Genomic DNA, 12,502 nt, shown 5'->3' with positions numbered 1-12,502 from the left:
AATAAACTGTTTAGATCACTTAGCTCTAGCTGACTGAATTAAGGTCATGTTTGAAAAAAATCTTGCTTAATGATACTTTAAATTCTTGAAGCTAATCTTCAAATTACATCTGATTCGGCATACATCTGAAATTCCCTGGCACCAGCACAACAAACAAAAATTCACAACTTAATCTTTTTGAGCAGTCATCTGGGAAATTAATGTACTCTATTCCACAAATTGAAGCTTTAAGTACTTCATGCAGTACATTTTCCTGCAATATTTTTCTACATATAAAAATTATATTAACAGATTTAAATAGACTTATAAAGTGTTTTCTTTCTCTGTTTATAAAAACTCATACCTGACATCTTTTTATCAATTTCCAGATCTTCAATAATCTCATCTGTAAGTGTAAAAAGATAAAAGTATATAATTAGGTGTTTCTTTTTTTCCTTCTCCCCTTCTTCATCAGCATCAGAATCTTTCACCAAAACACTAAGACCACAATAAAAAAAATATACCTTGCTCTGTGGCTTCATGTACTTCCTCAAGAAGGTCCTCGACAGCTAAAAAAACACATTGAATTCAGAGTAATAATGAAGTCAAGTTCTAAACTGATGAAACTTGCATACAACACCAAAGAACAGAGCTAGCACACAGACATGTTCAACTGTGAACAGAAAATTGCAAAAAGCAAACAAACTTTTACTAATTTTGAGGGGAAAAAAAAACCTTAAATTTTCTTTCCTGTTTCACTACACAACTTCTGTATTACTGTAGGTATTTCAAAAACCATACCCTCTAAACACGTCATTTGGATTAAAACACAGTAACTTTAAAAAAAATTAAAAACACTCCTTAATCTTTCTGAGCATGTCTTTACTGTTAAAAAGCTTATTCATACTGATTGGCTTTAGTAGTGAATAATAGCACTAACCGACAACCTACATGGCTAAATATTTTTGCACTGCTTACTGCTGTAACACTCCTCCCCCCTCGTCTTATCCCTATATACTGTTGTGTCATTATCCCCCCTACATTTATAGGGAAAAAAACAAATATTTACACGTACATTTACATATACAGGACATTTAGGGTTGTCCTGGTATTTAATCCAACGTTCTATCTGAACGAAGGCTAGAGCAAGATGGAGTACATAGGATGTGGAACTGCTTTGGAACTTTCATGCAAAACCAGTTGCATATCCATCCTTCCATATAAATAACTACTGTGTTTCAGGGTAAAATTCAAAATAGTAGCTATTCTAAAACATTTATTTTAAATAATTCCAGCTCTGTATAGCCTTTTAATTTGGATAAAAGTACATCTCTCATTGGTGGATCCTGCTTTCCTTCCTGCAGGATGAGTAAGTTCAACTTAAACTGGGGCTTCTCCATGGAAAAATTAAATATATTTATTTTTACTGTCATTGAATTTGCCACCCTTCAACTCATTGGCTGTCCTCTTAAGTTTACGGTCACACAGGTAATAGAACAGATACTTCCAATTTTATCTACACTACAGCACTTCTTGAATTCATTCTAAATTAAGCACTTGTGTCTTTTTCATTCACTTATCTGAGATGACTTTCAAAAGAGCTGGTATTTGAAGACAAAGTATAGAGAAAGGACTGAAGACTACAATTATTTTAATTGGTTTAGCTAATTAGAAAACAGCACCAGCAAAAAGCATCCACCAAAGCAGAGCTAGTACTGGCAACCTGTAAAATCTGAATTCACTTCCTGCAAGACACTTTTTTTTTTTTTTGAACTTCCAGAAGTAGGCATTGGTTACAAGGTTATGAGCCAGGCTCATGGCAAGCAGGTTGAGTGTCTAGGCCAAATGACTGTGTTCCAAAAACCTGCAGAAAGCCTCACATGCCCCATTTTGTCTCATCACTGCAATCTCAAGATTTAAAGATGAATCTTTGAGGATGGTAATATTAAGGAGAGTCTTAATTCATAGTCAGAAATCTGGCTTGGTAACTATAGATGCTGTAATGAACATTTCCCATAACTGGTATTACACTGTGACTGAAGATTACACAGATTTTATATTCCAATATAAATTCACTTTGCCATTTAGATAACAGTCTTCATGCTAAGTTTACTAAAATATTTCTGATTTTTTAAAATTATACTCCAATAACATTTATTGCAGAGATATTTCACTTTAACTACATATGAAATAAAAAGGATTTTCCAATACGCCCCATATACGTATATGTAAACGTATACATACACACACACGTGTGTACATACATGCATCTATAGACTATACCTGTATCTTGAGTCTCAGTCTCCTCTTCATGTTTTGGTTCTGAAAAGAAAAAAAAAGCGTGGTTGATTTACACGAAGTATCCTAAAAATAATTTAGTTGTTAGGCATCTAATTCATTTCTCTTTTGACAAATGCAAAGCTCTCAAAGGTTTCCTCTACTTTTGGAGCATGCTTAGATATATGAACCCTCACTAGTACCCGTAGGGGGAATTCTACGTATAAAACATATCAAACGTGAACATAATGCTGAAATTTCAACATTCCTATGCACACAGATGAAGTATTGAAAATAACAAAAATAAAGCTATCATTCTGTGCATTATAATTCACCTACACTCCTACATTTTGAGTAAAGAGCTAGTATAATTTTCATAACTTAGAACAAGAAATAGGTTAAGAATACCCATACTTTAAATAATGTCTAAAGATGGACAAAGTGCTGTTCATTTATTGCCTAAATTCTCAATGCACAGCTGATTGTGATTTTTAAAACTAAAAACTTCAAGGTTCACCCAGTGATCTAGGTATTTTCATTATCTTAACAGTAGTTAACTCATCCAATAAAAGGTTGTTTACATCAGATTTTTAAAAATCCTTTCTACTATTACATGTTTCGTCTTAAAAGATACAAATAATCAGTCGGATCCCCCTCCACTCCTTTAAAAATATTCTTACAATATAATTTCAAAAAAATAATCCAGAATTCTTTATTTCTAATCACATTCTAAAACTTTTTTTCTTTCTCTAGTTTCATCGCTACAAACTATATAAAAAAAATTTATAAAAACTATTGAAAGTTGTGCACAATAATTACATAACTGATTTATTTACACTCTTCACTGTGGGCAAAAATATGCAAGTATTTCAACTAAGGAACTGTTAGTGTTAGTAATATCTATAGAAGATATGAAGAGACAGTTCCTTTCCACATGCTTACACACACACAAAGTGGCTGCAATGTACAATATGCCTCCAGTTTGTCCCGATGCCATGCAAGGCAGAAGTGAGTATAGGAGCTGTGATCCTATTAGAGAGGGTCTCTGATCTTAATTAAGAACTAAGCCATACAAATAAAGAGTCAGAAAAGAAACTGAACTACTCTGGCTAACAATTACTTTGGTGCTGCCCTCTCAGCTTTCTGTGAATTCTTCAGAGTATCAAGAATTGAGAAAATACTGTCAGAGGGTTTGCCAGATGAGAAGGAACACATCTGACAGACACTGAGAAGATGATTTGACTCTAGAATAGAGAAGCACATACTTCTGCTGCTTTCTCTGACATTTGCATCTGAAGCTTTAAAATGATTCTTCTTGTGTAACTGAACTTCTGCTGTTCTTAGAGTTAATGTCAAAAACGTAAGCTTTACATTTGAGAGGAAGAACTTCTGATCTCCATGATGGCTTCCATCCCGTCTTTGGCTTTAGAACAGAAGTGCTAGAAACTCCCTTCTCCAGGAAATGAGCAAACGTTTCATTTTCCATCCAACTAAAAGTGTGTTTTCATGAGAAGGGTTGAAAGGTGCAAAGGAAGATGGGCTAGGAGACAACAGGGATGAAAACTAGGTACTATAGCTACTATAATGCTGTCCAGCGTACATTTGTGAACTCCCATTTGCTCAAAATGGACAGTCTGTGCTTTTTGTGCCACGAAGGCACAAAGCATGATAACGGGGACTGGTAATGTCTGGTAATATCTGGTAATTACTGGGAATGTAAACTATACGTATACTCTACACTTGTTCCAGTGTTAAAGACTGATAAATTGCTCAGATACACAGGGGATTTGAACTTCAAAAATCCCTTATCACAGAAGTTATAAAATAATGTGACAGCACAGAAAACTTTAAGGCAAAACAATTTCACTTTCACAGTACTTAAAGACTTTCAGAACCATATGGTGGTAAAGTAAGGATTATGATACAGTCACTTCACTAAATATAACAGTTCTCATACCATGTTCTTCATTATAATCCCCATGAACTCTATCCTCTGTTTAGACGGGGAAAAATTCAGTATTAAAATCCATATAATTTTAAAGATAATACTTGCACACAAATAATTCAGTGTCAAGTTTATTCAGGAAAAATACTCAAACCTATAGTATTTTATACTGTATTACAGTTCATAATACTAAGAGTTTATTTAAGCCTAAGATTTTTAAAAGATTCAGTGGAAAAAAGTGATTTTCTGGCATCACAAAGTAGACTTAGATTCGTCACTATCATTAGGGTTTTTTTATACAAGTCATGAAAATATCTACAAATGACCTACAATTCATAATGAAAATACTCATAAATCATTTTTATATACAGCAAAATTTTACACAACTGTACTTTGTAATGCCTTTTTTTTTCCTAGAGATATGACATTTTTCCTGACATTTATACAAACTATCTTCAAAGTCCTTGGCAAATCCAAGTTGTTTTTTTTATCCACAGAAACATTTCTATGAAATTTAAAATACAAATACACACTCTCCTAGATGTTTAACCCTCAAAATATTTTTGTCCACTTGGCTCACATTACAAAGTAGTAATATTCATGTAGTTCTTTGCATTTTTTCAGAACGTAAATAAAGATGTAATGACTTATAAACCAATAAACTTATGAAACTGATACTGTATACGACCTCCATTTGGGGGGGGGGGGGGGAGCAGGGGGACTTGTTTGGGAGACAAAATTCAACCAAAGTTCTATAAAAGACTTTGCACTGTACCTGTGTAATGTTCAACAGCATCTTCTAACACTAGTTCAGCATCACCTTAAATAAAAATATTTAATATTTTAAGTTCTAATCAAGTTTTCATGCAACAGCTAAATAGCACAGAAAAAGTTTAAAGGTTACATATTATTACCTCAAGAATAAGAGAACTAGACATATTTGAATTAATATAACAACATTTTATTTGAAAGTGACAGATTGTCAAACACATCCAGGAGCTACATCACCATATAATAAGTTTAGGCATATTTTTATTTAGGCCTAGAATTATGAATAGAGTAAGTCTTTGACAACCTGTTGATTAGGCTGGAGGACTACTCCAGTAAACAGTTGTGCAAGTATTTGTGGCACGTTCTATTCACAACTAACAGTAACATACATAGCTGCAAAATCAATACTGCAAAAATCAGGTTTATTTGAAACTGCTTGAAAAAACTGTTTGAATATAAAACTGAATTAACAGCGAACACGATACGTTACTTTGAAGCCTGTTTAAAAAAGCACAAGTGATTATATTACAATCTAAAGTTAAGAAGATTTACAGACCTGGAGCTTCTGGATCACTTACTGTCTTCTCTACATCCATATCATAATCATATGAAACTGTAAATATGAAAATATATATATATATATTTAATATCGCATTATTTTAACTTGCATGAATGTGTCTTCCGATAGCTAAATGCAACTCTCCAGTTGAGAACTATTAAATGACATCTATACATTTGCAACTAAACACACAATCTAGTGGAAGGTGCTGAATTACCCTCCCTTCCAGTCCTGTGATATACCCTTAGTATGAAAACTAGGTACATGAGAGCTGTAAGTCTGCATGAACATTTTTAAAAGCTCTAATATGAATAATAAATATCATCTTTCCCCATTCCAAAAGTTCTAAAGTAGTTTCTTTACTTAGTGTTGGTGCTGGTCTGCAGAGGACAACCACTGCCAATAAGAGCCAGAAAAACAAACCTTGAGAAATATTCAATTCTGGCATCATAGATATTGAACAATTTATCTTTTTATTTTTTCCCATTGAATTGCTGATTCTGTGACTATAACTCTTCGAGATGTTATTTCTATACTCACTATGACACATCAGACAACACATGGTCCTGAAGGTAAAATAACTTATCCTTGTACTTTGGAAATATAGCAGCATGGATTCCAGACTGGTAGCTGGAAAGAAGAAACTTCCCACATAGGTAGGAATAAGGTTTTTTTTTTTTTTTTTTTTTTTTTTTTTTTTGCTGTATCAGATAAAAATATTTTGTTGTCATATTTGGCATTAGAAAAAGACCGAAGTCCAGAACTGGCTTATTATCTTTGGTTCAATGCTTAGTCCAAACTGAAATCCAGGTCTGATGTAAATGGAAGAGGCTGCCTGTACTATAAAGAAGCATTATTACTAGCCAGATAAAAACATTTCTCAGACAGCAGGGAAAATGTAGTATCCATTTGATGTTTCTCAATAGATGGACTAATGGGTAAAATAAGCCAACACTATTCTGTAAGGTATCAAACAGATTAAGGTATCAAACAGATTAAGATGACTAGAGGCTAAGTGGATGTACTTGCATGCAAAATTTCCTAAAGCTTTAAAGATGAATTAAGGGTGTACACTAGGAGGACACTATAAGGATAGTTCCATATTAAGTCCTTGGAGCTGACTGACTCCTCTGATAGCATAATGGGCCATAAAATATTAAATAGTCCTGAAGGCGAGGTTACAGCCAGAAACTCAAAGTACAAATTAAATTTTTGCACTACCTGAAAGCAAAGTTTCCATACATACCATCCCCTACTCTATAAGAACTATTTGCCATAGCAGTTATGATATATTCACCTCAGAATAAATATATCTAAGACATGAACAGATAAACATTTTCAAAATGATACATTACTAAACTAGTTTAGCTTTTTCATATCATTTTCAGTATAAAACTAATATTGCTGGGCTTGGAAAAATAAAATTATACCTGGAACTTCTAATGTTTCAGGCTGTGTTGCTCCAAGATCATCTGCTACAGGATCAGCATCTGAGAAATTGAGAAATAAGCATAAATTAAAAATTTTAGCTTTTTTTTTTTTAAACACTGCGTGACGCTGCAAATGCTGTAAAAGAATATTATATAGTCAAATTTCTAAGCAGAAATTCTAAGCAAATTTATTCTAATGCCAGAGATATTCAAATAGGCTGAAAGAACAAAATTTCTATATGTAATACTGAGAAGACATATACTCGATACACATTTGCTCAAAAAAGATAATTGTCCCTGCAGAAATTTTTCTCCCAAATTCAAGTCAGCTGTTGGAAAACTCACCTCCGTGACAGTCTAAATATAAGGAAAATAGAATATATTCACTTTGCCTTCTCATTATTTAAAATCTTTAAAATGACTGGAATTTGAGTATTTCATCTATTCCCCTAATTCAGCTTGCACCGTAGAGGAATAGAAGAGACGCAGGAAAAAGGAGGTATAACAGACCTAGACGAAAAGAATTACTTCAGTTGTGAAGAAAGAATCTCGGCTTACTTCCAGCAACTTTTGGATATTTGTTTTGGAAAACTTTTGGATAACGTTGATTACATGAGTTTTTCAGAATAACATCTTAAACGATACACAAAATTTTCAGTACTTTGGACAAAAGCATTCAGAAATACTTTTCTCTAAGTTCCAATTAGACAATATGATTCTGATCTAATATTTTGATTACAAACAATTTTTTTTATCATCCTGTCAATACCTCAAGGCAATCGGATAAGAGTATCTTTACACGATACTATATTCTTAGCAGTATTTGGAACATCGTTCACTTATAACATTCTCTTGAAGAGCTGTATTAGCAGTATATTGAGAATAAGTCTGTCTACAAAAGCCAGTGCTATCAAACTCTTAAAATTTAGTTAAAAAAATCTAGGAAGTACAGAAGCACATTCCATAGATACGATTCAAGCCCCTCTATTTTGGGGAGAAATGTGTAGCTAGAACCCAGATTAATTCAGTTGTTTGAAAACCACCATGCAGTAAGTATATAATTTACAGTCAGCTGGATTCCACAACTCATGACATTTTAATATTCCATTTTGATTTAAAAAATATTTATTTGCTAAATAATGCTTGCAGTAGTTGACATTTGCTAAGTTTCTATGGCAAGCAGAAATTAAAGAGTCACTTTTTTAAACGAGAAGGGTTTCCATTTGTCTGTCCACATTTTTGTCAACATTTAATTTTAAATATATTTAGTCATTCAGATACCTTTCTGAAATGAGTCTGGTGTCTCATAGTCCTCTGTCACTTCATTCTCTAATTCTCCAAGCAAGTCATCTGTTGCAGGAGCTTCAAAAGTTTCTCCATGTGTTTCTTCCTTCTCTTGCCACTGTTCATTTACGCTTTCATCTACATCTTCATGTCTCTCTCCTAATTGAGAATACAGATTGTTAGAGAATACACAATCATTGGTAAATTCTGCTACAGGCAAATAGCTTTCAACACACATTGTGTTTTTCAAGTACTCCCAACAGAGAGGGGCACAAACGACTTGTCTGACCCTTACCATAGTATAAAACTAAAGTATCTGCACTGACTCACCAGTGCCTTCATTAGTCACGAAGAGAAAACAGTAAAAAACAAACAACTGTTTGACCATTCTTGCACTTTAAAGAGCATTTCTAGGAAATTCTTGTTAACTGACTGATTTGAGCTACTGCTGCCAAATGTCTCTGAAAAAAAGGGCAACAAATCCAAGATTTGAATTTTTCAAAAAATTTTTTTGAAATTACTAAGTATTTGCTTAGAATGTTCTGTGCAGGCAAAAATACGTTGAGTGCACACCAAAAACAGACTATGAAATTTCTCTTGCTTATGTCAAGATTTATAAATTCTTCAGTGATTTTTAAGCGTTAATGCATTACCAGGCTCAGAATGGATAGCTTCATGAAGAACAGGCTGAATATCCTCTTCCAATTCTACATCAGCATTCTTGTGCTCTAAAAGGATTATAAATTGCAATGAATCTAAACACTAAATTTCTGAATCTAAAATATCATGTCTCGTTTCTTCTGTGGCTTATGAGAAACCTTACCTGATTTGACAAATGACTGTTCATCAGGCTGAATGCTCTCCTCGGATTCTGGTGATGTTGACTGTTCTGGGACAGATCTTTCTTTTAGGCCTGCATTTTTTAGTCATAAAGTTAACTTTAGGCTTTTCTGATTTGATTCAAATATAAATTAAGAAAGTTGTTTCACATATATCAGCGACAACAAAAGTTAAAATTAACAATAAATACTTCACTTGAAGGAATTAATTGTAACTACAGGGCTGTCCTGATATATAACATACACAAAGACTAAAGTGTACTGAGATAGTAATCAAGCATATGTTTTGAAGTCAGACACACAATGGGAAAAAAACTGGACACAAATTTAAGCATCTGTCTTTAATTCATTGTAACTGAACAAATTACTGTGCTATTCTCAAGTTCCATTCCATTTCCAGAAGATAATCGGGCAGCAGGTTTTTCTCACTATTTTTCTATTTGGGAAAAAGTGCTTCACGTAATCACTTTTCTATTTTATGAATAACCAATTTTAAATGTGCACTGCTTATAATATGTTTTCTTAAGTTAAATCTTAGAAGATCATATAAATAGAACTGTAGTCTCTTCAAAATTGGCTAATTTCTTCTGACACCTAAGTTATTGCAGATGGAGTTCCTCCACTAAGTTGCTTACTATCTATGCCACTGAGTTTTTCTAGACCAGGTGCCATGGAGAGGGGGAAAAAAAAAAAAAAAAAATCAATAACAGCAAGGACCAATACCAAGGTAAGAGAGAAAGAAAGATGATTCGTATCCTTCTTAGAAAAACACCTGTTCAGGATTAAGCAGGTCATTAATCATGATTTACTGTCCTAGTTACAGGAAGTACATTGAAATGCTTGAAAGATTATGCCACGTCTCAAGAGATTATACCCTCAAGAAAGAATGTATTGGTGTTAGCCTAATCATCCGCTCAAACATCGTTTAGGAAGGATTAAGGCAAGAAAGGTTCAGACTAGATCTAATAAAAAAACTTTTTGCCCCCATGAGGACAGTCAACTCAGCAGGCTGTACAGAGGTTGTGCATTCACATGGTGGAGCTTTTAAGTACCACACTGGGCAACACCCAAAGCAACCTGGCCTTATCTCTGAGCTGATCCTGTTTTTGAGCAAGAATAACAGAACAAGGACCTCCTAAAGTCCCTTCAAAACTGAATGCTCCTATGATCATTTTTCCTGGATTTGCATTTGGAGTTCCAAGGTCAATTAAGGTAAAACTACTTTCTTAAATAAAGGAACTCGGACACACACCACCTCAAACAAACTAGTTTATCAAGACTTGTATGCACAGAACTCAATATAATATTATTTTAAAAAGCAGAGGCTACACAAAAATGAACACTCTTCCACTGCTAATGCTCATGTAAAAGTAACTTTATGTGGAACAATATAAGTATTATATTTTAAATCAGTAAAGTTTTAAAAATATTATCATCAGGTCTCTACTGGAGTCAAATATATCTCTGTACAAAATGGAGTGGTATGTCTCCAAACAACTTTGTGTAAACTAGTAAGATCTTATTATCTTGCACCATAAGAAGCACATATATTTATTCCATTATCCTATACAATGGGAACAGGAAAAAAAAGAATTAAAAGAACAAATCCTACTACTTACATTTTTTAAAATATCTAAAATTGTTTAAATCACATTATGTAATTGACTATTACAGTAGTTAAGCTGTATCTAAAAGCACTATAATTAAGAGTCTTACAGACTCTTGTTGACACCAGAATTTACACCTGTTTTTTAACCAACTTTCTGCCACGTCATAAAAAAATCCAAAATATTATTGCAGTAATATTAAAGGCTACAAGAGTAGTAAGTTACTTCCTTCCTTCTACAATCATCTCTAAATACAAAGAAAAAAGCAGTTCCTTATTTTAGCCACTGTTTCAGACTTCAGAATCTGGAAGACTAGAAACAGACACCCTACTTCCACAAATGCTGTTTACTTCCTTTATACATACAGCTCTTCAAATACATTCTCATATCTTCTGAAAACTCACGTGTCCAAATTCAGACAACTTGCACAGCTTCAGTGATGAATGAATTTGGTATTAAAAAGACATATTTCACAATCAATTAGCATTTAGGGTGTATAAAAGGAAAGAAAGGACTAGTGAGAATATTTCTTCATTTTTGCTTGCACGTTTTTCAATTTTGTTTTCATGCTTTATGTACATCTACTGTGTGTTTTTATCACTGATTCCTGTTCAGTCCTGTTGAGTATGTAACAGTCATTTGTGTTTTACAAGATACTATTTTCTCTGATCTTTTTATCAAAATGAAGTTGCGCTCAGTTTTTACTTGTGTTGACCTTTTTGAGCTTACATTGTAACTTGCCATGTTAAATTGAACAACAATATTTCATTGAGATATACAAAAGCACAAAAGATATCTGGGGAAAAAAATCCATTTACTGCGTAGCTATCTGTACAGCCCGAAGTACTACTCAAACAAAATGTTCTTTGAAAGAGCAACTTATTTAGAACCAGATAAACTTGGTCACACAGTTGGTCATATCTTGGCTCATAGATACGAAAATATAGTAATTAGGTAACTCATTCTAAATTTCACTCCTAGACTGTCATATTAGGGAAGAAAATAAAAGTGATGTGCATTTAGCACTGTGTCACTATTCTCGAGAAGTGCGATCTGAATACTCCTTCATCAAATGTGTATTAACACCTAATAAAGCACAGATGACTAATCATAACCATCATGACTGAGACCTAAAAAAGAACACTCACTATACAAGTGCATTTATTAAATCATTTCATCAAGATTTCACTAAGCACTATAATGTTCACAACACACACCCCTTTTCCTTCCTTCTTCACACATACAGATGTTTAGAACATAGCACAGTATATCAACTCTGTCAATTGTAACAGCTGGAATCTTAAGTTACTGTATTATTTTCTACAGCTTTCATCTGAACTATTTTTTTTTATTATTTAAAAAAAAAGTCTGATTGCATTTTTTACTTCTAGGGATCAAAGTATTTTACAGACGTGTGCTATACCAACTGCCTGACATAAGTGTATTGTCAACAGTTATATAGAAAATTTAAGCAGAACGAAGAAAAGAATATAGGAATTAACCTCCAGGACTTTAATCTCACACCACACCCATATGCATACACCCATGATCATCTTCACTTGTTAGTTTTGTTTTCTTTAGAACAGTAATTCAGTATTACAATAAGAAATCTTCAACTTTCATTACAAATTGTTCTGAATCTTGTGTACTTTTATTGTAGAATTATTATTTCAGCATACTAAACACCATACTAAACACCATTATTTATCTAGTAAAATTAGAAAATACTCCTTCCCTTATATAAATTTGTAAGCAAGTATAGATTACTGAAATATATGTCTCAAGAAACGTTTTGTAACTTTGCTTACTCT

General features: G+C 33.2%; 1 protein-coding gene across 11 annotated transcripts in view; it reads right to left on the bottom strand.

The window, feature by feature from the left end:
- Positions 1-12,502, bottom strand: part of ASPH (aspartate beta-hydroxylase) — a 113,650-nt gene that overhangs the window by 65,598 nt on the left and 35,550 nt on the right. For 6 of the 11 annotated variants that reach the window (XM_083823856.1, XM_083823860.1, XM_083823862.1 and 3 more), the window contains 10 exons: positions 9,069-9,158; positions 8,899-8,973; positions 8,243-8,404; positions 6,962-7,021; positions 5,529-5,585; positions 4,977-5,021; positions 4,214-4,249; positions 2,263-2,301; positions 504-548; positions 344-385 (listed from right to left, as the gene is read on the bottom strand). In XM_083823856.1, the coding sequence (XP_083679982.1) occupies positions 344-385; positions 504-548; positions 2,263-2,301; positions 4,214-4,249; positions 4,977-5,021; positions 5,529-5,585; positions 6,962-7,021; positions 8,243-8,404; positions 8,899-8,973; positions 9,069-9,158 (651 nt within the window). The remainder of the gene's footprint in view (positions 1-343; positions 386-503; positions 549-2,262; positions 2,302-4,213; positions 4,250-4,976; positions 5,022-5,528; positions 5,586-6,961; positions 7,022-8,242; positions 8,405-8,898; positions 8,974-9,068; positions 9,159-12,502) is intronic. The other 5 variants (XM_083823861.1, XM_083823865.1, XM_083823857.1 and 2 more) reach the window with 3 other exon arrangements.

The sequence above is a fragment of the Anser anser genome (genome assembly GCF_964211835.1).
Source record: "Anser anser genome assembly, chromosome: 2".
NCBI lineage: Eukaryota > Metazoa > Chordata > Aves > Anseriformes > Anatidae > Anser > Anser anser.
This window is presented reverse-complemented; position numbering and strand designations above follow the sequence as displayed.